Source organism: Melospiza melodia, chromosome 11 (assembly GCF_035770615.1).
Source record: "Melospiza melodia melodia isolate bMelMel2 chromosome 11, bMelMel2.pri, whole genome shotgun sequence".
Taxonomy (NCBI): Eukaryota; Metazoa; Chordata; class Aves; order Passeriformes; family Passerellidae; genus Melospiza; species Melospiza melodia.
This window is the reverse complement of record NC_086204.1, coordinates 14,920,879-14,943,527: the sequence shown is the minus strand read 5'-3', so window position 1 is coordinate 14,943,527 and position 22,649 is coordinate 14,920,879. Positions and strand designations below refer to the sequence as shown.

Genomic DNA, 22,649 nt, shown 5'->3' with positions numbered 1-22,649 from the left:
GACACTGTAACTACAAACTGGATTATATATGTGCTGTTGCCTTTGTGTATGTGCTGTTGACTTATATCTTCAGCTGGCAATTCTTTACAATGAGTGTTTCAGTCGCTGTACAGTTATCCTGAATCCAGTGCCACAAAATTTTAGGTGTTCAAAATCAATATAAACTTACTAAATGAATATGGCATATTCAAAAAAACCCCACTGACCAACGTTCAGTAGAATCAGTGTCTTCATTATTAATCTGAAATGCATCTAACTCTAGGTATACTTTTTTCACAAAGTATGGTTTTCCCCCTGCAAATAGATCTTTCAGGAATGTGTATTTGGACAGAATCATAGGAATACTAATACGAGGTTTTAGCACTGAAGAAGACAATAGTGGGAGGAAGAACTGTCCTCCCTGTCTGTTCCCTCAGCCCACTTAAGCAAGCTCATCACATCAGATGCCTCTCTGCATTGGATATGGCAAGTCACCATTAGGAAAATGCTCCCCTATGTAACATTTAACTACTGTTTAGAGCATAAAGGGGCAGAAATGAAACCAAATGCTCACATATGAACAGGAGGCAGGATGAGGAAGCAATATAGCCCTTATTACAACTTAATAGGGCACTCCATAACACTTACAAAAGAGACCAGAAAACAGCAGAGGCAGGGAAGGAACTTTGGGTGTGACAGAAGGAGTAATTCAAGAAACTTCCCACCACATATAGTGTCCTCTGCTCAAAGAATAAACAGCCAGAAAAAAAAAAAGTTTTCAGGAAGTTTTTGAAAAACAACACTGACAAATTTTGATAGGGGCTTTGAGGGATTTGGGCTCAAATTTACCTGGCAAGTTGTTCATTAACAATAAGGTTATGATCCCACAATTAATTTCAAATGATGATACAACTGTGTTCATCCCATAAGGAACTTCAGTTCCTCTGCTCAGAAGCTGAAGGACTGTGGTTTAATTAATCTTTAATGCTGGAGAGATGGTCTCTCTTTTTGAAACATTTAATCCTGTTTTCCTCATTTCCCTCTCTGAAGATCCCACATGGACAGATTTCCAAAATCCCCATAAAAATCTAGAAGTGGAGCTTGGTTCTGCAGGCCTATGTCCATGAAGCAAAGAAAGAGGATGTGAGCATCAAATGGGAACAAAGGGGTGAAGTAGAACTTCACAACAGAATAATGTGAACCCGACAAAGGCCAGAAGGGCTAAAAAGAAAAGGTAGACAAGCCAAAACAGAATAAAGCCCTAGAGTTAAAGGATAAGAGGATTTGAAACTGAATGTAAGCAGATAACAGTAGCTATTCTCTGCTTATCCAACACAGCATTCCTTCTACCACAAACATCTCCCAGCTTTAGTGGGGAGCTCTGCTCCACCTCTGAGACAGCAGAGATCTGCAGGTGCACGTGTGAACAGGACAAACAAGAGAGAGAATGAGAAAATCTGTGACAAAAAGCATGAAGTACTGGCAACATCTAAGGAATTCTTCCATTGGAAAAACCTGTGCATGGAAGAAGTCAATGAGATATTCACTAGCCCCAAATTCAACTTGTGTTACTCTTATTAAAGAAACACAACCACATATAAACATTTTGGTTCAGGTTTTTTTAAAAACAAAACTCACACTAAGAGGTAGTTTCAGGCCTTACACCAAAACTGTAACTATTTTTACTTTCAAAATTCTGTGCATTTATAAAAACTCCTCCCACCTTATGCTAAAATTTAAAAGGGAACCAAGACACTGGTCTTCTTCCTGGTAATCTTGCAAATATTTTCATACTTGAAGAACTACATTGAATTTCATAAACAAAACCCCCCCAGTATTACTCACTTTACGCCCCACAGGAAACATACAAAATATTTATTTTACTTGATATATTAAAACATTGATAAAAATTATTTTTCACTTTGAAAGTGCACCGAATCATTCAAGTGTACATACAGTATTAATATAAAAAACATAGCACAAATTCAAATTAAAATTATCCAACAAATCATGTTTTCAAAATCACTAATTAGAAAAAAAAATGCTGTCCAAATATCTGATCCACCCCTTTCTCCAAATCCAAAGAAAAGCAGAATTTGCAGCATCTGGGGAAGCAAACAGGCTGCAAATTCTGACAAGGATAAAGCAAATTCCTGAATAGTGTTCTCCTCACCAAGCACAGCCTTGCCAACTCTTTTCCTTTATAATTCAACTGTGAGTTCAAGGACTTCAGCAGGCCTGATCTATTGTGGTAATACTACTAAGAGAACAGGAACAGTTTTGGGAATGCAGAATTTAGTAATTCATAGCTTCTACTCCAAGACTAACACCTTGCCCAACTTCCAAATGTTCTGCCCTCCAAGGACAAGGGCAAGCACTCTAGAGAACAGTGAGCCTGCTCAGCTTTATGCTGATGAAGTTACCCTGTTAATGTCAGTGGCATTAGTCAAGGTTAAAATTGAACATATTTTTATTTTTTCCTTGAGAGTTACATGAGACAAGTATGAGAGGATCATCCAGCCAAACATGCAGAGCCTTGAAGATCAGAAATTCAGAAGAGAACAGAACATCCTAAATGACCAGATAAACTAATCTACTCTACTCTCTGCTACAGCAGTACAAAGTCCAGTGCTAGATGAGAGCACTTCATCTGAAGCAGCTGACGTAGAAAAACAAGAGGAAAAAACTCTGCTGACCAGTACTCAAAATAAGAGACTGAAGTCGAGCTAAATATGCAGTCACACACACTTACCATACTTTCAGAACTACAGAAAATAAGTGAATTCTTTGCACCTGTGTGTAAATAATTAGGGCCAGTCTATAAAATGCACTTTAGCTTTATCACATTTTGATCTTTTGCAATAAGGTTCAATGAGCACTGGAAGACATTAAGAGCTACTGGTCTGCCCATTTCCTTAGTGAAAGAATCAAGCCAAGAAAAATCTTGTCTCCCATGGCTCCTCACACCTGCCAGATTTATTTCTTTCTTTTTTAACATGCTTGAACCATGTCAAAAAAACTGATATGGACAATTCATGCTTGATATCTTGGCACTGCAAAAGAAAAGCTGCTATGCCTTGTCTACCTACAAAAATGAATTGTTTGTAGCCACAACAATAAAAACAGCAGTGTTGTAAGTATAATCACAATCAGGACTTACAGCATAGCCAGGAATTTCGTGGACTTGCGAATAGAAAATTAAAGCAGAAGCAAAGAAGAAAAGATTAAAATTATAGCTCTGTAGTTACAACTCAACACTTCAAATTCATACACAGTTAAAACTACAGCTTCAAAAACAGGGGAAAAAAATTGAATTCTCACCAGTTGGTAGGTCAGGCCCTCTCATAAATAGTGATAAAACAAAGCACCCAGGGCATGTTACATTATTTAGAGAAATGCACAAAGTATTTTGATTCCAAGCCAGTTTGAACAATACAACCCTACTGTTTATCAGTGACTCAATTTTTTAAATGTCTGTATAGACAAAGAATGGAATTTCAACAAAAAATTGTCCTTACACGTCCCAGCAAACGAAATGGCTACTGCAAAGAGAGCTAGTAAACAGAAATTAAACCAGCACATACTCACAAATCTCCTGTATAATGTGAAACAGCCAGTGTGAATTAATGTCAACTTTGTTTTAAAGCTTTAATTAGCACAAAAACTTAGAGGGATCATTTCTGGCAGATGGTGTGCTTCAACACTTCCTAGGGGTAGGCTCAGCAGAGGAAAGACAGTGATTAAACTCAAATGTGTGGCCACAGTTTCCCCCAAAATATCCAAAATTCTATTCTAAAGAATCCTACATTACACGTACAGGGCAAAGGCAAAATTAACTCATTTTTCTTTCTTTCAAATACTAAATTTCTAAGTGGACACTACGGCTATTGAAATACTAAGGGTTTTTAAAAAAGGCATGTAACTCTACAAACTGCACAAAAAAATTAATAATCTTATTTCTAAGATATTGTGTCTAGCTTTGCTTTTATTGCTGTGCTAATCTGTCCATCCTAAAATTGACATTAAATTCTTTCAAAGCATCATGGCCATCAACAGCATCAACTTTGTGCAAACCCAGATCCTATTTCTGACATCTTAACAATTTACAATTTCACACTGGAGCTCCTACTAAACTGAATTTCACTTAATTGTGTCACAAACCCTGTTTATTTCAACAGGAATACAAGCTATTTGCAGGCAATAGAGGAATTACCAGTACTGAGAAAGGAGTATCGTTTCTCTTCTTCACTGTCTTTTAAGTGATTGTGAAGATCACATCTTTATTAGCCTGACTCACTGACAACACAATGTTGAACCCATCACACCACTTGCATTACTCCTCTCCCCACAAAACAACCTTAGAACCTGTTTGACAGCAGGGTATCTATCAAAGATACATTTCTTTCTCACAGCATTCTGTGATCCTTGTATCTTGCAACAGTACTAACTTCAACTCAAACCTCAACTGGAGAAAAAAAATCTTCAGAATTTGCCTCATGCCCCTCTCCTCTTCTTTCCCTGGTGTGTAGTTTGGCTTACCAATAAAGCAACAACTGTCAGCACGAAGAGGACAAGAGGAGATGGCCTCAAGTTGCACCAAGGGAGCTTTAGATTATTAGTAATACATTTATTAGGAATTTTTTTCCCACCGGAAGGGTTGTAAAGCATTGTAAAAGACTGCCCAGAGAAGTGGTGGAGTTGCCATTCCTGAAAGTGTGTAAAAAAGTTTGGATATGGCACTTGAGGACATCACTTAGTGCTGAATGTGGAGGTGATGAGTTTAGGAACAGAGAATACCAGAGCTGTCAGCTGACAGACAGTCCAAGAAGCAATCCCTTGTTCTGCTCTCTCTTGCAATCACACTGCCTCATGAAACAGTCAGCATGGTATCAATGCTGGAATCTAGTTTTGCTCTGGGATATTTGCATGTCTTTGCCCTATTCCATCCTCTTTATAATGTCTCAGAAATTCCTTGCATCTCTACAATGAGATAACATTCAAGTACGTTTGTATCAGAGCCAGTACCAGACCCACAGAGATAACTACTGGTTAACCCAAGACTACCTGAGTACTGCTGACATCCAACTGAAATGGCACAGGTTGTCAAAACAGGCCTTTGATAGCTGCTTTATCACCACACTCAAACCCACTGTGACAGGGATAATTCTGCATTGCTTTTAGGTCCTGTTGATTTGAGGGACGTTTGGCCGCATTAATGAAAAAGCACGAACATGCCACAAGTCTGCTAAACTGTAATGCCACTCATGAAGGACCATAATCACCTGAATGCAGTGGAGATTTTGGGTTTACTGATGGCAGCCACATGACACAGGCCAAAAAAAGCTACTGGTTCTAGCAACAGATGGGAATTTGAACAATTTTCCTTTAAGTAAAGGTACCATAATACAAGGCAGAGCTAAATAAAGATAACCCATGGACTAGGTCAAAGGGAAATTACAATTAAGCTTCATTTAGGTTTAATTATCAATGTCAGATAATAAAGAACATTACACACAAGCAGCTTTAGTTTAATATGCTAAAATGAGAATTCTCTTTTAAAAGAGAATTTTTTCACTTTCAAGAGTGAATTCTTCTTTAGCTAACAAAACTACCTTTCAAGAACTCAGCTGATTCTAACTCTGGGCATTTAATTATTTCCAAGAGACTCTAAAACTTGTCAGCTTACTCAAAGAAAACTTTTTTCCCCCCTTGAACTAACTAACAGAGATGTACATTCACAAACGAAGAAGAGAACACATTCTTATTGCATTGAAAATTGACAAGATAATTTCTCCAAGTCATCAGAAAAATTTCAGAATCAGAAGAATTCCATTAGGAATGACACAGTTCATTATTATTTTCCTATTCTCACCAGCTGGGCTTATTCTTTGTAAATAAAAGAAGCAAATGATGTTTAAAAGCTAGTTCATGAAAAAAATAAAAAGCTCACAGATCAGTGACAGAGGAGTACTACACCCACTTAGGGACTTTCTTCTTTTAAAATGAATAGGGTATAGAGAAGAAAGTCTTTTTTTTAGGTGAGAAGAAAGCTTGATCCCATAAAGAACAAGCAAAAAGCATAAGAAAACCACTCTACGCATACAACCTTACCTAATTAGAACTCTTCTTCACTCACAAGACTTGAAAACAAAAAACCTGTAGTGATGGACACATCAAGGCTATAAATCCTAATTCAGAACTTATAATTTGGGTATCTTTTCTCAGCCTTTAACTCCACCAGCCAAGCAACCAAACATTCTCTCATTTCTATGTCTTTAACTGATCCATTGCATTACACTGAATTTTTCTTGTGTTAGCAGGTAATTTTTTTCCCATTTTATAGAACTCAATATCAAAACAAAACAAACAAAAAGGACATTTACAAAATTAATTACTTTTTGTAAGCAATGAAATATCAGTGATGATAATAAGTTCCCAAAATAAAGGATGGCTAAAAGAGTATGGGTCGTTCCCAAGAACTTTGCATATGTTAACCACAAAGTCAGGCAGGGATAATAAACAGGGATAATTTGTCATTAGCTCAGTGTACATTGGGTTCCACTAAGTTTTCATGAAGGCCTACATGTAACTCAAGATCTGAGGCAGCTGGAACACCACTCTCCTTTTCCTCAGCCCTCCATCCATATTGCATTGAATACAAATCAAAACCAAGTTTGAACAGTTATGACTTCTTGTTTAAAATTGCTCTGTTACAATGCAAAGAGTCATGTCAAAGCAATTCAGTAACTTAAAAAGATTTCCTCCATGGGAATAGTACACACAATATTATACCTTTTAAACATGCAAGGCAAGACACAGTCATTCAAAATTATTTAGGTCTTCCATCAAGACCGAAATTGAGTACTAGGGAGAAAACCTAACTTAGTTATAGTTAACAGCTGTACCTATGACTGGGCCTTTAGAGGCCTAGAAGAATATGTAATAATCCCTACACAAGTAACATATGTAAACTAAGGTTTTACAACATACCTGGCATGGAGTTTGCTGCTCTTTCCATTTTCTGGAGGGTACTCTTCTATAACGCCCTGTCCAAAAGGTGGCTGCTGCCAGGCTCTGGTGTAAGGCAACGTTCCCACGTGGCTGAACATATCACAAGACCTAGGGGGAACTGTTCCCCTCTTCTTCCTGGGCAGAGTGCCATGGATAGAGATGCCTTGGAAGGAGTTTGAGCGATGCTCAATTGGTGAAGGTTTTGTGGTCAAAAGATCCATGGAAGAAGCTAACGAGAACTGGTGGTTCACTGGGCCGTTTCTGGGAAGACTTGAAAATTTTCCTGCAGCTATCATTATTGGTTCTGGAAAAACAAAACCAAGATTGCTTACTGGATATCAATCATCAAAGCCCTTAAAGGAAGTTAAGTAGCATGACTAACAAAGGTATCTGAAACTGAATTTCTGCTTTGCATTGAGGCAGATACCTCAAGACCCAGTCATGCTGATGCCAATGCACACCAAGCACACATGTATGTAACTTTATACATGTTAAAACCAAAAAACAACCAATCTGGACAAACATGCAAAAGCAGGCCATGAGCAATTCCCCATTTTTATCCATCAAGTTCCTCTTTTTTGCTTTTCCACATCTTCTGTAGATTCAGACATCAACTTGAATTACTGACAACAAGCAAAGCTTTAAGAATATTTTTCAAAAAATAAAGGACACTACAGCTTGGTTTGGAAGAATATGTTTTTTAACCCGTAGCTGGCACACTGTGAGGAAAAACCTGTTGCTAAGGAGTCTTGCTCAAGTAATAAATCTAGCAGATAACTGGTCACATATTTCTAACAGGCTGTAAACTAAACGGCTCTACCCAAGAGATAAGGGCAGGAGCAGATTACTGGAATTCTCTTCTTCAGCATGCTCAGCCTGCTAGCTCAAATGGCTGTTGACACACAGATTTGCAAAGCTGTCAGTCTCTGGTACTATCAGTTGCAGTTTGCCATACAGTACAGGTTTTTCTGTTAGCGTGAGCAAAAAGCTTTGTGAGACCAACACTTCAGGCTCATTAACAAATTACAGTTCTGTTCCTCCAAAAATGCTGCCCTGTGCTCAGTTTATAGCATTGTATTGCAGAAGACAGACTGCTGCCTTATCCTATGGGGTTGTATTAGCCTGCAAAAGCCACTCTGGAACACACCACCAGACCTAAAGGACAAGCAGCCCTGTATTATTTAACCTAGGTGTTCATCAGCCAGGGACTCCCCATAGAAACTGGAACAGCCACAGACGCTGCAGAGATTGATATGAACTCAGAAAGCAGAAGTGCTTCTGGAAATAACAGTTATGGACAGGGCGAATCTGTTCTGACCTCAGTCAAGCTCCATACTGAAAAATAAGAGGAGCACCCTGAAGGCCCAGCAGCCTGGAAGTCAGCAGCTCACAGCTGCACAAGAATTCCTCCTGTTTTGGGGAATGCACAGGTGTTGCAAGGAAAACAGCAGTGCCTCTATAGTCCTCCTGCTCCACCTTAGCATCACAGCTACCATCAAAATGTTTCTGCACTGTTACTTCTACTCAGAGGTTATAGTAACAGGCTTAACTTTAACAGCAACGCTAAAGCCGATATCAAAGTATGTAAAAATTCTGCTTTTCCCTATTACTTGCACTGTAGAGATTCACCAGCTGGACAAGGTTTTCAGACTTCAACAACAAATCCCCTCCCAATTCTCCTGTACTGAAAGTCCTACAATAAATACTTAGTAATACTTTTTTTTTTTTTTTTTTTCACTTTTCAATTTGCGAAGTCTCTGCCAGAGCACAGGTACTATGCACTATAGTAGAAAAGTCTCTGGGAATAGCACTTTTGCCTAGGGAGAATCTGTTTGAATCTGGTCACATCTCTTGATGAAAAGAGTAGAAAAGATTTGAGGTGTTGGCAAAGAACTGACATTTTTTGTCATGCAGATACAAATAAAATACAAAATCCTAAAGAAACCAAAATACATTCTCACAAAAATTCTGCCATAAATTATCACACTGATGTGATGTGAAAGACTAAATAATCTCTCCATTTATAATGTGGTTGAAGGACACAGCTTCTGCTAGTTTTGGCAAGTACTAAAAATATCACATAATTATTTTCACAATAATAATTGCTGTAAAGTTAGTTTTGCAGGACAAGTGTTCTAAGCAAAAGAACTGGCATAAAGATAGGAAGATTTAAAATGCAAATGCTTACTACAAACCTGCAACCTTCTCTAGCTAAAGCAAACTCACTGAGCTTGTTTCTTATTATTAGAATAGAATTATATAAATTACTTTAGAATAGAATGATATAAATTATCTCTAACAATTGGGGGGAAAAGACTTCTTATCATTTACACAGTCATTTGAAACTCAACTTTGTGTATTCACTGTAGAAAAGCAAGAAACCCTCTTCATGGACTCTGAAAAATTGGAAGCTACCTGGCTCATATGGCACAAATGGTGTTGCTCTCCTTTCAAGGCCTGCTGAGAGTCTGTATTTCATTATTGTACTTTCTTATTGGTTTATATAAAGGCCACCCCCAAACCCCTGAATTCCAACTGGTTTAGTTCAGGTTATCCAGTGAGAGAGTTCTCCTTAGCTTTTCCTGCAAGGTTCCCATGGCTGTGCTGAAATGGAACACATTATCTGCAAGCAGGTGGCAAACCCAAGCTGTAATTAAAATAAGCACAGAAAGCTTTGCTTTAATGATGAGTCCACAATAGGCTTACTGTGACATGAAATTGTCAACCACTTCATGTTTGAGGATCCACAAAGAAAGCTGAGAATTCCCTCTCCTAAGCCAATCAGAAGGTAATTCTTACAGCAACCCAGGTTTTAACCCAACAGTCTGAGAGTTTTCAACAAATTAACCACCCCCTGATGTATAGCATTTTCTATTTCACCCCTACTCCTAAGAAGCCCTTAAGAATCAAAACCAAACTCCCAGAGCTGACCTAATAGTTGCTTCTTTTTAGTAGTACTCACATGACTCACAAATTCAATACCTAATCCTCAAATTCATACCTGAGTATTGTTTTGAGGAATCAAGGTAGAGTTCCACAGTTAGTACAGAAATATCTGCACTCAAGAACTTGCAATACATGTAGCCACAAGTATGTGTGCAGCTTCGATAATATTTCTAACAATCCTCCCTACAAAACCTCTTTAAAACCCCCTCAAAAAATCCCAAACAAACAAAAAAGTCATAAAACAAAACCCAAACAAATAAAAAACCAACCCAAACAAAAAACCCAAACAAAACTGAGAACAACAGGCCTGCTAGCTTCCACCACACGTTTATCTGCTTGCCCATGTGCTGTACTATATATTCTTCATAAATATTAACAGAGAACTTGCAATCAGCTTGGCAACAAAAGCTCCTGCCAAACCATCCATCCAGTTTTCTTTTATTGAATATAAATGCTGGAAAGTGGAAGCCTCTTCAGCTGAAGACTCTGGAATGTCTCAAATACTTTAGTATATGATTCAAAGAATGTTTGACTTTGCCAGATATAGAAACCCTGAAAATTTCACTCCCTAAGAGACAGTGTGCCTTGAACATTGACCATTATGCAATCAGCAACAGAAATGGTAGAAATTGTAACAGAACAATGGCTCAAAAGGAACTGAAATCTAACAGTACACATTCCTATTTGTCAAAACGCAGCAACTAACAAAACAGAACACTTTGGAAGTCATGCAAATTTCTCCTAACTAGGTGTTAACAAGATGGACTTGTGCCAATATAATGTTAAAAATGGCAAATGAATTTGTATTTATACATAAAGTGGCACTTCTCTTCCTTCAGTTTGTAATTTGGAAGAAATAGATGGGAACAGAATTGTTAGGTGAGGGTGAGCAAGTACAAATCAACATGGCATTTAGGAAAACAGTAGGAGACTGGACATAAAATAAAATACGTATCTGGGAGACAAGTCCAAACAGCTGGGATTTGGTTTCTTCACATCATTGCTCAAAACAAAAATAAACATGAACAATGAAATAAATAACTTTCAGTTCCCTAAAACAACACACTAAATATCCTTCTGCTTGTGCCATCTTTGGGGTGCAAATCCAAATTTTCTGGCTCAGCTTGTCCTCATGAAATCTTTGTGATGTTCACACAGCCTGAGGAAGTGTTCTGATGGTTCATTCAAAGTGACTCAGGTATAGGATTAGGTGTCCCTTCCACAGCACAAGATAATACAACTAATGGCAGTGGCTTCTACTTTTCTGTTTCAATATATTGGAGGAAGAGAAGTGAAAGAAAGGGAAATCTTCAGTTCAGCCTCAGAGATGCATGAATGGCATAATAAACATTCCAAGGCTGTATATACTCATGCTAGTGGAAACCTCATAAAAGCAAACAGAAAAACAATTTCAGAATTTCAAATCAAACTCCCAAGCTATTTCAAAACTCAGAGTTAAAAACTCAGATCCAAATCAGTTTTGGACATTAAAAGACCCACATTTTTCTCACAGTCTTACTGATCTGGCATTTAAGTGATTCTCTTTCATAGATCAGAATCACTGGAGTTGATACCTAGTGTTATCATAAACCAATCTTTACCATTATATAGGCTATGAAGCTAAGAGGGCTTGACCATGGTTTAAGATATTCACCTGTGTGTTCTCAGGTATTTAAGAGATGGAGTAAACTTTTGTGAAAACTCTGTGTACTTTTGCTACGTCAAATCTCCTCACAAATTCCTCCCTCCCTTGAAATAAGCCTCCCTTGAAATAAGCAACAATAAATTTCAACAAGTGGAAGATCCATTACTCTCTTCTCCCTGCTAAGTTACTTGGCATATTTGCATGCACTATGCAGATGTGCACAGAAAAAAAAAAAAAAGGAAGGGAACATTCTTAATGGTGAAGAAAGTCAAGGCCAGGACAAAATGGCAGATTAATTTCCTCAGAATTTTTTTTTGTGTGTGTGCAATAAGAAAATAAGGGAAAAAGAAAAAGCATGACTTAAAAGCCTTTAAAGTGAACATAGGAATAAATACAATCAAAACTGTAGCCATTATAAATGCAACATGGATTTCATGTTCTTGTCTCCCTAGAAGCAGTGCAGCATTCTTCATTATTGTGACAAAAAAGAAAGGATTTCTGCTCCCAAAAATGCCTTGGAAGCAGCTATCTGCAATCTGTATTTTCTGCTTTTGTAATGAAAAAGAGAATCTGATGCAGTAGCTTGTCTAGCAAGCATGTCACAAGACTTTGAGAAAAATATTAAGGTCCAAGAACCTACAGTCTGTTATGATACAGAGACATAGACTGAGAAAGCACATGCAGTAGTTCAAAGGCTTTAAGCTACTATCAGAAAAAAACATGAGTCTGTCAAACATCAAACATCCCCACAAGATTAGTCAGGTCACTGCTTCCAAAGAGTCTTGGAGTGCTATCACAATGCTCATGCTATCCTTCTCTCTCTATATATATGCCACACAATTTCCACCCTCCCCCCGTACATCCTTGAGCTGCATATTTAAAATGTTATTTTTAACTATTATTCTTGTGCAACACCAAACACACAGCCCAGATAAACTATTTTTGAAATGTCTTTTTTTTTTCAAGATGAGAGAAACAGATCAACCCCATACTTCTCTTTGAGATTTTTTACATGTAGAATGACTTCATATCTATAAAAAATGCCAAGAAAAAGTGATCATTGAAGATTATTCAATAATAAGTACAGCTTTCTTCATTTGGCCATGAAATTATCTCTGAAATACAAGTGCCTAATCAGTTAGCTCAGTAATCCTGAACAATATGAAACCTTGACTTGAAATAAACCTTCTCTCCCCATTTTGCTGGCAGAAACAGAGAACTTTACCAAGGTTACAGTCAAATCTAAGGGGTTTTTTAGCCAATGCTTCAAAAATACAACCTTTTGTTCCTTCTCTGGTAAAGGAAGCAATTTATTTTGACTGCTTCTCTGTTCCCACAAAAAAAAAAAAGAAAAAAAGAAAAAAAGAAAAAAAAAAGAGAACAGACCACTTTAAATAATTTCGAACTAACGCTGACTTTCAGAAATCACAAATTCGGGGGGAAGGACACAGCGTTTCTTTTCTCTCTACTCAGAGAAGTATCTCGGGATCCTGAGTACACACCAGTGTTTTATACCTGTTTTATATTTAACAGCTTTCCATGGGATCAATGCCCACAAAACCTAAGCACTTGGATCCAACGTCTCGGTCGTCAGTGTCACAGCTACGGCATTTCCAGCAGCCCGCAGGCCAGCCCTGCCCTGCTCCCGCGCCCCCTGCCCCGCAGCGGTGCGGGGACAGGGCGACACCCGGACACACTCGCACCCCAAACCAGCTCTGCATCCTGTGCCCGACAGCTCAGCGCTGTCCCCGCAGTTACCGGCTCTGATCACGGCTGCTCCTCTCCAGGCTTCCTGCGGATCGGCGGGAGCGTCTGTCCCGGCCAAGCGCCCTCCGGGCAGCGAGTCCCGCCCGGGCCCCTCCCTCGGGGCCGCGGAACCGGAGCGGGCAGCCGGGCAGCCGCGAGGGGCGGCCGGAGGCCGGACCCGCCACAGCAGCGGTGCGGAGCTGCCAGAAAACGAGCCGGGACGTTGTGGGAGAGCCCCAGGTCTGGCCGTGCCGCGGCAGGAGCCGGCGCGTAGCCAGCACCAGCTCGCTCCAAAGAAGCGCAGTTCGCGATTACTTAAGGGTGACTCAACCGGAGCCTTCCCGAGCGCCCTATCGCCCGCTGCCCGGTCCGCGACAGCCCGGGCCCGGTTGCGTGCCTCGCCCGCCCCACGAGCCCCTGACGGGCGCCCCTCACCTGGGGCGGGGGCGGCTCCGGCGGCTGCGGGCGCTGCGCAGCCCCGGGCGCTGCCTTCGGCCCCGGCCACACCCTCCGGGCCGCTCGGGCTGAGCCCCCGGAGCACCAGCCCCCCGCGGGCCCGGCCCTCCCCATGCCCTTTTCCATGGATTTAACAACTTCGCCTCCATAACTGCGTCTCTCAAATTAGCACTACAGCAAAAATTAACAGTTCGCTAAACCCACCCTATTCACGGGCGATTCAGAGCCTTTTACGTACTTCACACACACAATTTACTTGCGTTGGTAGGCGCCCCCTCTAACTACCAAGCCGCGTGAAGTTATTCGTGCAACAGGTTGGTGGGATGAAACGCATCTTCTACAACAAAGGGTCAAATAGCTGTACAGATTCTGGAGCTCCTGCCGAACAGATGGTCACCTACCCTCCTTTTGTAAAATATACCTTCAAAACAATGAGATAATTATAGATACAACCTTCATTTTCAACTAATTACCTCGAGCACCGTCAGCTGTACCATTGCCTCAGCCACAGGGATTTTGCTTTAGTACAAACCAAGGCACACTCAGACAGGATTCTTTAGCCATCACATAAGTTGCTGAAGTCGGTGTTAGGAGATAAAAATTCTTGGGAAAGTCTAGGAATGTTCATAGATATGAGTAGAATGTTTGCATAAGAAAGCTCAAATAAGATGAAATTTAGTGTAAAATAAGAGAAAGGAAAATAAAGGCAGAAATATTCAGTAAGGGACAGAGCCAGAAGAATAGAAAATTAAATTTATTGAGTACACTATGGTAAAGGAGGCTCAGTAGCACTCTGACTGGTGTTCCCCTTCCCCTAGCAACACCAGTACCTTAAGGCAGGCATGAGCGGTAGGGAAGCATTATCAGTGCTGGTGTTGCCACACACTGTTTACAACAACTTCCAAAGCAGAAGAGTTGAGGTAAATGTGAAACACAATAGATTTCGAAAAGAACCATTCACTGGTGCTGGAACATAAGTCACTGCTTGTGGCATGCTGACAGACAGACTTCTATATTTTTCTCTCAACAAATTACAAAAAATTATATCATCCTATTGGCACTGAACAGAGCCTTGAAGTTAAGATCTAAATTCAAACTAATTTCACATAAAACAAGACTTAACTGCACACCAAAACCTCACTCTGTTCTTTTGTCAATTGTTTTCCCCCAAATGGAAAATTTGGAACTAAAGAACACCAGACTGGGATCTCATGTTGAACACCAAAATGCCTCACCAATATGTCCAGTGCAAGAAAAATGGCATTAGGGTGAGAATACAGAAAGAGGAGCTAAGATGCATGGATTTCAGATTCAGTTGTAGTATTCTGACCCACCTACTTCCTGTATGACATACACTAACATTTTTGTAACATACATCACACTGGTAGTTATTTTTCACAGGGAACACTGTATAGTACTCTATCAGCTTATCAAGTGGAAGATGCTACACAAGTGCAAACTATTATTTTCCTCATTAAATAAAGGAAAATGTCGTGCTCCTCTATCTAAACCACACGTTCCACAGTTCAGGTGAAAGACATTTCAAACCATGCCAAAACCTCTGATCAGTTGACACATAACATTGTCCCTACTGGCTGATTCTAATCACTCAGGAAATTTTTAGGCACTGTAGTTACATAGGAAGTAGTGTCATGCTTGTCATTTTTTTATGACTAAGAACCAGAAAAGGGGCAGTAACTTCCTCGGGAGCATGACTATGTGCTAAGTAATGGGATTGTAGCTGGGCAGCCCTCCCTAAACTGTGATTACTCTTACTTGCATGAGTCATTACATTCTTTTCCTAAAATTTTGTTTTGTCTTCAGGTGAAACTGAAAATTGGTCTTTGTCTTCACATTTAACAATTTACACAACCCATCCTTGCATATACTTGATGCAAAGTTGTTAAAGAGAATTTGCCTACAGGATGCAAGAGGGAAAAATTCACAGGACTGCCTACAATAGCCCCACTGGCTGCGAGTTACTCCAGATTAAACTAGATCAAATTCCTCATTGCAAAGCTTTGTTGTTTTCATACTTTCTATCTACTTTGGAAATGAGTTCACTGAGCTGTGGGATGGAGTCTGGAAGCATCAATGTCCTGAAAGGAGTACAGCACCTCTGTCAAGCCCTCCCCATCAGCATTCATTTTAACCTGCCATACCCTGAGCCATCTGTTTATCTGTAAGGCATCACACTGTCTGTGAATCACCTTGCCACAGACAGGAGCACTGGAGCAGTGTCCTTGGTGACACCACCCTGAGGGAGGCTGAGAAAGCAGCAGTGTGCTGGCCACACATCACACATTGCTGGGGCCTCCTGTGGCCACCCTTGACGTCGGCGTTCTGAAGGAGGGGAGTATGTACAGGTGCATCTTTCCACCTGCAAAGACACCCAGAAAAGCAGCTAACTGAACAGATACATGAGGAGGAACACAACTGGGACACAGGTCCCAAGACCTGTGCTGCTATGGCCTGCATGCTTTAATTATGCCAAGAGTTGGCATAAAAGTACTTGCCAGTTCTTGAGACCATTTTCAAATGTGCTTGGCTTACAGAAACAAAGGAAACAATGGGACACAAGAAGTGAATTCACTGGGAAATTTCAATTTGTCCTTAAATGTCAGAATTCCAGTCTTCTTCACATAGCCAGGAGAAAACCCATTCGCTCCAAAAGCACTGCTCTGCAGTGATAAAATGCAGTAGTAGCTACACATGATGAGGATGTGGCATGTGTGGATTGCTCACACAGCAGTCCATGTAGATGCCCTCATAAACAAAAGTCAAAGCCAGTTGCTACTATAGACTTGTCTTAGAATAAAAAGGACCCCAATAAACAAAATACTACACTCAAGCCTTGACTCCCCACAGATGCCACATAGAAAAAGTAATGATCATAGCTGTTGGCTAGGAAATTAAGTTTATTTGCTGGTAATTTTCAAGTTAGTCAAAGACATCGTGGCAAATAAAAATGATTATATGACTTGAAAAATGCTTCAGCTCTCGGAATCTGACAATATTAATTTTGAAAACTATGAGCTATGGCAACTCTACTTTCTAATGTCCTCCCTGGCTGCCAGCTGAAACAGGCAAGTTTAGTCAGCACCCATCCAGACCTCCATAATTAATCTACCAACATGATCTCTTGCTATTTGATATGTCTTGGGTCTGGAGACACAAGGTCCTTCAGAAACTCCCAAGGAATTACCTGTTAGGAGTTGGTGTTCAGAAACCTTGCAATTCCCAGTCTCAGAAAAGCTTGCAAGCAGACACATCCCATAGCTGATCATTTTGCAAACAATGTTGTAGTACAGCAAGAGAGTTTCAAGAGTTACATCAACTCATTGTCAGATATAATACAAGAAAACAATCATCTTGAACAAAAAATAATTAGTAATTAAAAAATTATTAAAAATAAACCACACAGATTCTGTGGCAATAATATGTTGTGTCCCTTTCCCCCTCTTTAAATTTGGTATTGAAAATCATGTGAAGCAACTTGTGCTGGCATTTATTAGACAGACCTGTTTCAAAAGTTCAAAATACACTGGTAAAATGGCACTAAATCCAGTTTTCTTTTATTGACTAGTTTTGGTAAATGATACCTTAAACTGGAAAGAAGGTGGTCAAGGTCTTTTGGGTTCCTTTTTACCAGAGGGCCTGTTTTCCTCTTTGCTTTTAGCAGTGGTGGAACTGTTACTGGGGATCTAAGACTCACTCCGAGTTTCTGTTTCTCCATGTTTCTGTAAAAAGTCTCAGATACATGGGAATTACCAGCCTCTCCTTGCCCATGACAGATGTTTTTCATTTCAAACATTACTGATGTAGAGGCAAGAATAAACAGTGTGAGAAAGCACCAGTAAGCAAATTTGGAACTTTCAGTAGATGAAATAGTACTGTCAGAGGTGTTTGTTAACAACTCTGTAACAGCATTTACATTACTGACTTTCTCAAACAGAGAAAGCAAAAAACTCCAAATCCTTGTGTCTCTCAGTAGGAGCAAAACAGACCACACAGGTAGCAATGCCACCTCTGTCATGCAGATCAAACTGTTCAAAGCTTCCTCTCCCTCTGTTGGCAAAGTTACCAGCATGCTTTAGCATGAGGTTGGAATCTGACAGGTTGACACTACATAGCACTGCCCCAAAGCACTCTGGCTGCATTTGTAATGTTTCAAAGAGCAAAAGCACTAGAATGTGTAGCTTCAATTACAGTCCACGGTACAGCAGCATTTAAGTTTTCTGGTTCAGATCAAAAATATCAGAGCCCCATTATTCAAATCACTGATCCACTATTATTTTGCTGGGCTGAAGTGGTGTAACAATTTTGAATATTTATTTTCCTACTGATTAGCTAATGGCACTCAAAAATCAGTTGCCCCACTCACTTCCCTATCACTGACTGCCATAAAGATGGCATAAAAGCATCAAGCCAGTGACCTTTGTATTGTGTACTCAGCCTAATTCAACAGATATGTGATCATGTGCACATGTTTCATCCAGCTCTAATGTGTTGCTGGGCATTATGTCAATGCACAGATCTTGGTATTAATTACTGTGGAAACACAGCCCAAGTTGCTAGAGTTAGACAGGATGAATCAAATGGAATCCAAATGTACTGAGACATGTCCTGTTCAAAGTCATTTCAGAATCAAGATATTTTAGAAAACAGGAAAATATTTTCACAAATACTCCCAAAATTTAATGTCACTTTTAGCCCTGTGAAAATGCTTATTTGCTGAAGGTGACTTATCACTTGAAGCACTCTCTGGAAACTGTTGAACCAGCATCAAATACAATGTTGCTGTTTAGAGCTCAAAATAACAGCACACAGAGAAGATAGCCAGCCTTTGCTCTGATCCAAGTAAGTACATTAGTAGGACATTAGCATTTAATTACTAGAATTGAAAATTTTAGAAATTTTCTCTCATGTCTGACTACAGCAAAGTTCAGTGTTGGGAAACAAGTGTAACTGATTAGGCACTTTGCTCCTAGACACAGCATTCTGTCAAAGACAGACACAAAACAAAACTGTGTCATAATAGGCTGGAGACCAGATAACAACCATTAGTCCCTACTGTGAAAACAAACCAGTCTGCACTCATGTATGACTGACTGAGCTGATCTGTTTTCAACCTTCCCAGAAATCCTTAATACAATAGGCAATGAAACTGAGGATGCAAATACCCTAGTGTAAACAGAACTTGGAGATTATTGTGTCTGTATTTTTTTCAAGCACATAATTCAATTATACATTTAATTATCATTAGCTAAAACCCAACAGTGAATGGAGACATTGCTCAAGATAAAGGCCCATAAAAATATGAACCAGCACTAATTTTACTAGAATTTAGCTTAAAGAGTCCTAGCAATTAACTGCCAAAAGAAAAAACAAAACCAAAATGGCATCATGCTGTCACCTTGCAAAATCTGCGTCTGGGGAGGGAAAAAAATTATATACACACACATCATTTTAAAAGGAAAAATTTTGACTCAAATTCATATTCACTGAAGTCATCAGCAATACATCAAGATTTGATGTAGACTTAACATATCTGAAGCTGAACAATCATGTGTTGGAACATTCTGTTGAGATGAATGAAATGTTGCATAACTATCTACAAATCAATTTACCATGTCAATGAGAGTTTGAAAAGTGTAGTGCTGCATTGAAAACCTGTAAACCAGCCCTGAAAAACAATGCTGCATTGACAACTGTAATACATTCCACACTTCAGTACCTGAAAAGATTACAAAACACAGTCCTAATGCACACAAAACCAGATACCAATTGAAACACATCCAGTTTCACTGCAATCATCAACTGAAATTATTTCCTAATCTGTTCACAGTAGCAGTTACAAAAACATCATATTTACATTCATATTTTAAGACAGTCAAACCTATGAGCTGTAGAAATTGTGTAATTGTTAAATCAATATTGAACTTGTCAGAAAACATTGAGGAACTACAGTGACCTACTTGTACACAATCAGTTCTAGCTCCTACTAAGAACTTCAGTAGCTAAACACATTTTATGATTAATCAATTTCTACACATGGTGCAGAAGTCTTATCTTGACCAAGAGAATGTAACAGCAGGACTGTTAGCCAAATAACTAAGTGCTTCACATTAAATTTGCAAAAACCTTTGGCAGTGATCTGAAGAATTATTGGACAGAACACACAATATTTATATCTCATTATCTTGTGAACAATTCTCAAAATACCCAATACAAGTCATAGCTGAATAACTTCTCACTATACCCTTCTACTCAGTCTAGAATGTCTTACAGGGCTTGTTCCAACTCTCATGAATTTGAGTTGAATTTTGATACTGAGCTGATAAAAACAACAAATGATGCAGTGATCAAGTCTTAATTCACAGCAAAGTCCCTAATGGAAAAGAAGGGTCAGAACTGTGCAAGCACTCATCCTCTCCTCAGCAGGGATGAGGTGGGATGTACACAAATTACCTGGGTTTAGACCTTCTGATGTGATCTTTCCAAATGAGGAAGATATTTGTGACTCAGACTTCCGCCAATTATGGTATGTAAACATTACTGTGTTTTGTTAAGATGAAGATTGTGAGAGCAATAGAAATGGAAATAAAAGCGAAACCTTTTCTAAATGACAACTTTTATAAAAAATACAGGGTATATTATTTTGTAAATCCATGCCAAAATGTGGATGTTTGATTTTTGTTAAACTAATGTTTAACAATTCCTCTTATTGTCTGTGTAAAGTCCCCCTGTGATCTGCATTCAGAGCAGTATCCCAGGCTGGATCAGGGTATTTGTTTATCATCCTTTGGGGCAGGGAAGCTCGGGTTGCCTTAGCTCATTCCTCAATCTTTAGGAGACAGCACAGAACTCTTACCTCTCTTGTGTTTTACCTCCTGAAGCAGCAGGATATTGGAAATGAGGTGTGTTCGGTGGCCTTGATTTTCAATTCCCAGTTTTCTAAGATCAACTTCTGTAAGATGGAATAAGTCCTGTGGCAAATGCCAGAATAAGGAAAATATTATACTGTTAATTCTGGAGAATTCAAGTGTCTTTCAGATATGTTTGCTGTTTCTGGTACCATAAGTTACCTAACAGCAAATGTGAGTATATTCATATTTTATATGAAGGCCCCTTGTCATGATAAGGTACATCATGGTAGGAATAAGGCATTTTACTTTTAAAACATTAAGGCCTTGTCTCTCAGTTCTTTATCAAAACAACTCTGGTCAGCTTAGCTGCAGAGTTCCTGGAAACTATGAGTCCTTTGAGTAAAAAAAAAAAAGAAAAATCCCCAAAGTGCTAGTATTCCCATTGCATTAATTAATGAAGGAAGATAAATCTCAGCATGAACTGATAGGAATAATGATTTTAGAAAGGAATCTTTTGTATAATGGAGAGGATATTCACTGTAATAATAGATAAAATAACTTGTGAAATTGTTTTGAAGAACAAGAATTTCCATATAATGCATTTGAGTAATGAAACCTGAACTGTTCTCTTTAATCCACTCTCTATAAAAACTTATTACTATTTTACTTTCAAAATATGCTGCTGAATAACTCCAGACATTATTTACAAAGAAGTACAGAATTTCAATTTGATGTCCATTTATAAGTGGGTACAAAACTTCACTTGATGATGAAAACTTTCAGAGCAAATAGAAAATATATCAAAATACATTTCTTAATATTTTTACTGTTCTGTATTTTCACTGTAAATAAGATAAAGAGAGGTACATAGAATGTACAGTATTCTGTTACTAGCAAGTCATGTTACTGGAAGTAGCTTTTTCTAATGGAGATTTGCAATTCAGATCCCAAAACACAAAATGAGATTGATTCGCTGTGTAAATAATAAGACAATTGACACAGAATTTCTAGCGTGAACCACTATTTCTGAAACTGTAATTTAGAAATCTTTCTTTCAAACTAAAACTGCTTCAAAAGCCTGACATTATTTGCTTTAGACTGAGTAATGGTCAAATTACTGAATGCCTCAATTTCTTAGGCCACTAGCTAATACTGTTTTAAAAGAAAAAAAAGTTCTCACTGTTGGAGACCTAAAGTCATGCCTGAGAATGTAATATTCTTTCTCAAATGGTAACTCATATGTAACTAATAACATGAAAGTCGAGACCTGCATAATTCTTACTTCTAATTTATTCCTTTCTTGGTTTGCCCAAATGCAAAAGCTGGTACTAATGTCGAATTCACATGTCAGTAGAAATGATTTTTCAGCTTTGGCAACAGTGACAAAGGGTCCCACTGGTTTTCTCAAAGACTCAATATCTTCCAAATCCCAAAATCATCCTCCAATAAAGACAACAAAGGACTAAAAATGCAATATGCTTGCTCTTCAGACTTCAGCAAAAAGGTTGTAAGAAGGAACACAACTAAGATTGTTTGAGAACTCCAGTACTGAACAGCAGATGCTTAGGGTAACACAACTGAAACTTTTATAGGCACATTTTGGTTGGGGTTTTTTTAGCAGCTTTAAAGATCTTAATATTTTCTCAAGAATTTTATTGAAAAAGGACAATTCTCACCTCTATGCCATCATATTGTTCAAAGAGTGTGCAATATTCTGCAAGTCCAAGCTGGGCCAGCCAGTTCGAAATGGGTAGATACTTCATTATCTATTCCTTCCCAATGCCTATGACTCTGAAAAACAAAACCAAATTACAAATAACATTGCTTAGGAATGTTAAACTGAACTCAGAAAGCACTTCACAAATGCAAGTTCCACTATTATGGCCTTTTTTTGGCTGCAGGGTAAGAGGTAGCTATCGGCGCATTAAGATTTTTACCTTTAATTCACTGTTTCATTGCAATCCTCATACAAGCAGGGAATGTTGAATACTATATTT

At 38.9% G+C, this 22,649-nt stretch overlaps 1 protein-coding gene across 4 annotated transcripts in view; it reads right to left on the bottom strand.

Annotated features, from left to right (window-relative positions):
• The window catches only part of BCAR3 (BCAR3 adaptor protein, NSP family member), a 61,556-nt gene extending 39,141 nt beyond the window's left edge, over positions 1 to 22,415 (bottom strand). The window contains exons 1-3 of one of the 4 annotated variants that reach the window (XM_063165692.1): positions 22,329 to 22,415; positions 20,658 to 20,772; positions 6,970 to 7,294 (exon numbers count right to left, since the gene is read on the bottom strand). In XM_063165692.1, coding sequence (XP_063021762.1) covers positions 6,970 to 7,294; positions 20,658 to 20,772; positions 22,329 to 22,415 — 527 coding nt within the window. Of the gene's footprint in view, positions 1 to 6,969; positions 7,295 to 13,096; positions 13,174 to 13,339; positions 13,462 to 20,657; positions 20,773 to 22,328 lie in introns of those variants that run through there. The other 3 variants (XM_063165695.1, XM_063165693.1, XM_063165694.1) reach the window with 3 other exon arrangements.
• Positions 22,416 to 22,649: the final 234 nt, after the last annotated feature.